This window comes from Drosophila montana, unplaced genomic scaffold (assembly GCF_035044405.1).
Source record: "Drosophila montana isolate Dmon_TW-CO22-7 unplaced genomic scaffold, ASM3504440v1 contig_1096_1, whole genome shotgun sequence".
NCBI lineage: Eukaryota > Metazoa > Arthropoda > Insecta > Diptera > Drosophilidae > Drosophila > Drosophila montana.
Window position 1 is genome coordinate 21,924 of NW_026996086.1, and position 3,986 is coordinate 25,909.

At 45.4% G+C, this 3,986-nt stretch overlaps 1 protein-coding gene across 1 annotated transcript; it reads left to right on the forward strand.

The window, feature by feature from the left end:
• The first annotated feature begins 951 nt into the window (after positions 1–951).
• On the forward strand, positions 952–1,534 carry LOC135440932 (uncharacterized). The gene is made up of 2 exons (XM_064700350.1): positions 952–1,433; positions 1,516–1,534. Exons 1-2 carry the CDS (start codon positions 952–954, stop codon positions 1,532–1,534), a joined length of 501 nt encoding a protein of 166 aa, XP_064556420.1.
• Positions 1,535–3,986: the final 2,452 nt, after the last annotated feature.

Consider the following 3,986-nt stretch of genomic DNA (forward strand, 5'->3'; position numbering starts at 1 on the left):
AAAATGTTCACCTCGCACATATGCAATCATGCGGTCCAACGGCCAGCCCTCAAGATTTACCCAATAAATTTTTCAGTAAACAAAGTTGTTCGCAGCAGAACGCTTTCTGAATAATATTATATCTGAATTACAATATATCTTTACTTCTCAAGTCACAATATTGAAGTCACGTACTATTATTTTTAAACCACCATAAAATACCATTGTAAATTGCTCACCACTTCACTTACTCACCAAGTTCAAAGAAGTAAATCACGCATTACAAGCAGTTTAAAGGCTCCTTTGATTTTTATTAAAATTTATAAAATATAAAAGGGGCCGAAGTGGGGTGCAAACTAGCATCTCCTCAAAACATTAGTGACCCCGACGTGATTTTCTTTCTTGCTTCTCGTCTTGCCGCAAATCTTACTTTCGTTGTTCATCGCTCTTTTGCTGCTGCAGCATAGGCACTAAACTCAAGTACAGACATATGTACATATGTATGTACATATTTCGCACACCGGCTCGAGTGTGCGCTTCTCTCTAACGATCTTATCGCGTTATTTAGCAGATCGGCTATTATAACCAAGCTGTTTGGTGCATATCAGTGCCAAGCACAACCGTTTGCTTAGAAAAGAAGCCGTCGAGCAGATACCTACATACTTACATACATACATATGTATGTGAATGCAAGTGCCGCTACAATTGATCTCGATACATACACATACACAAGCCGCTGCACGCATAAAACGGTAATCGCATTCTCGCACTGCTCACTCTGTGACATTCGCAGTGGTCAAGGGCAAAGCTCTTCTCCATAAGTGAATTTTGGTGACAGGCCGGAGTACAGTGAGCACTCAACAAAACGTACCAACCGAACATTACCTCGCCAACAACAGAATGGAAAATTCGACAAGTGAAAAAGACTTTTGCAAAGCCAAATGCGCTTCTGTTCAACGCCAACTATTAGCAATGAACGAATTCTTCAGCGCTGGTGAGATGATCAGCTTTGACGAGGCCGATCTGATGGTGCGTATAGAATCTGCGGAGAGCATGAAGGCCAAGTTTGAAACTAGCCAGTCAAGGCTAGAAAAATTAGATTTGCTCGAGCTTTCAACGGACGCACGCTCAGACTTCGAGAAGGTTTACTGGAAGATCAAATCCACTCTCGCTCGTCAAATGGATGTAGTCACTAAGGGACGTATGACTGACGCCAATTCAACAACTATCCCACGCTTTGCTGAAAGTACGCACACATTTGGTCACTTGTTCAACCGTAAGTCTCGCCTACCGGAATTGCAGCTGCCCAGGTTCAGCGGCTCCTACGAGGATTGGCCGGATTTTTACGCCATGTACAAGACTGTCATTGGCAGCAATGAGGACCTGAATAAGATTGAGAAATTACAACATTTACGTGCGTGCTTGGATGGTGCTGCTCTCAACACTATCAAATCGTTAGAGCCTGTCGACGTGAATTATGACAAGGCGTTGGAGTTACTCATAAAGCGTTTTGATAATAAGTTGCTACATTTTCAGGGCCACGTGCGGGCTATAGTCGGGCTGCCAGGTGTTGAAAGGGGATCAGCAGAGGCGTTGCGTGAGTTGAGTGACAAAATTAACTCGCATCTTCGGGCGCTTAGCACCATGTCAACAACTGAGGAGCTGGCTGACGGATTATTCATACACACAATATCGCACAAGCTCGATCACCACACCCAGGAAAAGTGGCAGGAGGCGCTTGCAACGGATAAGCTACCCAGGTTGAAGGATATGTCGGCGTTCTTAGAGAAGAGATGCCGCATGATGGAAAACATGAAAGGCGCTACGGAACCTACGCCTAGCCACCAGGTTACCAGAAATGTACAAAAATTGAATCGTAACACATTCATTGCATCCTCATCTAACAATTACCAGCAAAATTGTAATTTTTGCGACTCAAAAGAGCATTTTCTTGTTAAATGCCCGTTGTTTTTGAATCTGTCCCCAAGTTTGCGCCACAAGGAGGCCAAGCGATTGCATCTTTGCCTAAACTGATTGCGCAAAGGCCATGGCTTGCAGCAATGTCGCTCAGGTCACTGCAGGCATTGTCAACAAAAACATCATTCGTTGCTGCACATGAGCCCCATCACAACTCAATCATCTGCCCTGTGTACACCAAGCTTGCAGGCACGATCCAGCCTCACGCATCGTCTTCAAGTAATCCACCATCTTCATCTCTCGTCAGCACTGCTCTTGAATTCGCACCTGAAGCCACGACTATGTGGTGCTTCCAACCGCCATCTTATATGCCAAGAGCCACTCAGGTGTATTCATACCCTGCCGTGCATTACTGGATTCTGGATCTCAACTCAACTTTATCACTGCTCGTCTAGTAAAGCAGCTCCAACTCAAAACTCATCATGCTGCCGTATCAATATCTGGTATAGGCGATTCAACCCTATCTTCTAACATGTCCACTGACATATCAGCGCAGTCACGTGATAGGAGCTTCAGCACATCATTTTCAGCAGTCGTTACTCGCAGTATAACGGATTATCAGCCCCACTTTGGGTTAGACATCTCTGGGTGGAATATCCCCAAAAACATCTCACTCGCGGATCCAACGTGTTTCAAATCTCAAAGAATAGATTTATCACTTGGTGCCGGACTATTTCTCATTTGCATCGGCCGAATCGAATGGCGGATAACCTACCAACGCTCCAAAAGACCAAGCTCGGATGGATTGCGTCTGGCGGACTCTCTCGCGTACACAACAAACGCACATCCCTTTCAGCCCTTTACAAGGAACCTAATCCATGGGAGGATCCACTGTCGGATATTGTAAAACGATTCTGGGAAGACGACAATTGCTGCGGTACAACCCCTGCGCTCTCTGATGAAGACGCACTATGTGAGCAGCTATTTCTCCAAGGCTACACGCCACTAAAGTCAGGGCAGTATTCAGTTAGGCTTCCAGCAAAGCTCAGCTTCGACACGCTAGGAGACTCATATCAACGTGCTCTACGACGTTTCAAGTCGCTCGAAAACAAATTGGACAAAAATCACCAGCTGAAGGAGAGCTACTCTGCATTCATGTGCGAATACATCGACTTGGGCCACATGTCTTTGGCTTCCAAGCAGCAGCTTGTCCCACAATTCTATTTACCCCACCACTGCGTAGAAAAGCCAGATAGCTCAACCACCAAATTGCCCGTCGTTTTTGATGGATCAGCCAAATCCGCATCAGGCGCATCTCTGAATGATCTTTTGCATACAGGCCCAGCAATTCAACCCAAATTATTCAACATTCTAATTCAGTTTCGTTTTTTAAAGGTTGCCATGTGCGGTGACATCTGTAAGATGTACCGCTGTGTCCGAATAACGCATCCAGATCAATTTCTGCAATGCATCTTATGGCGTGATCACCAAAATGAAAGCATAAGGACGTACACCCTGGATACAGTAACGTATGGAACTAAACCCGCTGCGTTTCTAGCAATTCGAGCGATGCAGCAGCTGGCCCAGGACGAAGAGCCTACCTTTCCACTAGCTGCAAAGATAGTTTGTCACGACTTCTACGTAGAAGATTTAATTTCTGGAAGGGACTCTATAGAAGAAGCCATTTAGATCCGACAGAAAGTAAAACTGCTACTGGCTAAAGGTCACTTTCCAATCAGAAAGTGGTGCTCAAACGAGCCTGATGCATTAAAAGGAGAAAGCGAATCCGATTGTGAGAAGCTAATGGAGTTCAAGGATAGCACCAACATTGCAAAGGCGCTTGGTTTAGCTTGGAGCCCTAGCTCTGATAGCCTGCTTTTCAACTTTGCGGAGATCGTACCCGAAGGATCAGTCACAGAGCGGAGCATATTATCAATGATAGCGAGATTTTACGATCCGCTCGGATTGATCGCGCCCATCGTTACCAGGTTAAAGGTATTTCTCCAAGCACTGTGGAAGGAAAGGGTCAATTGGGACGAATGCCTGTCGCAGTCGCTGCACTTCGAATGGATCAAACTCATATCGCAACT

Bases quoted from the DNA above. Each gene is read 5' to 3' on its own strand.
- LOC135440932 (XM_064700350.1), top strand. From the start codon at position 952: ATGAACGAATTCTTCAGCGCTGGTGAGATGATCAGCTTTGACGAGGCC.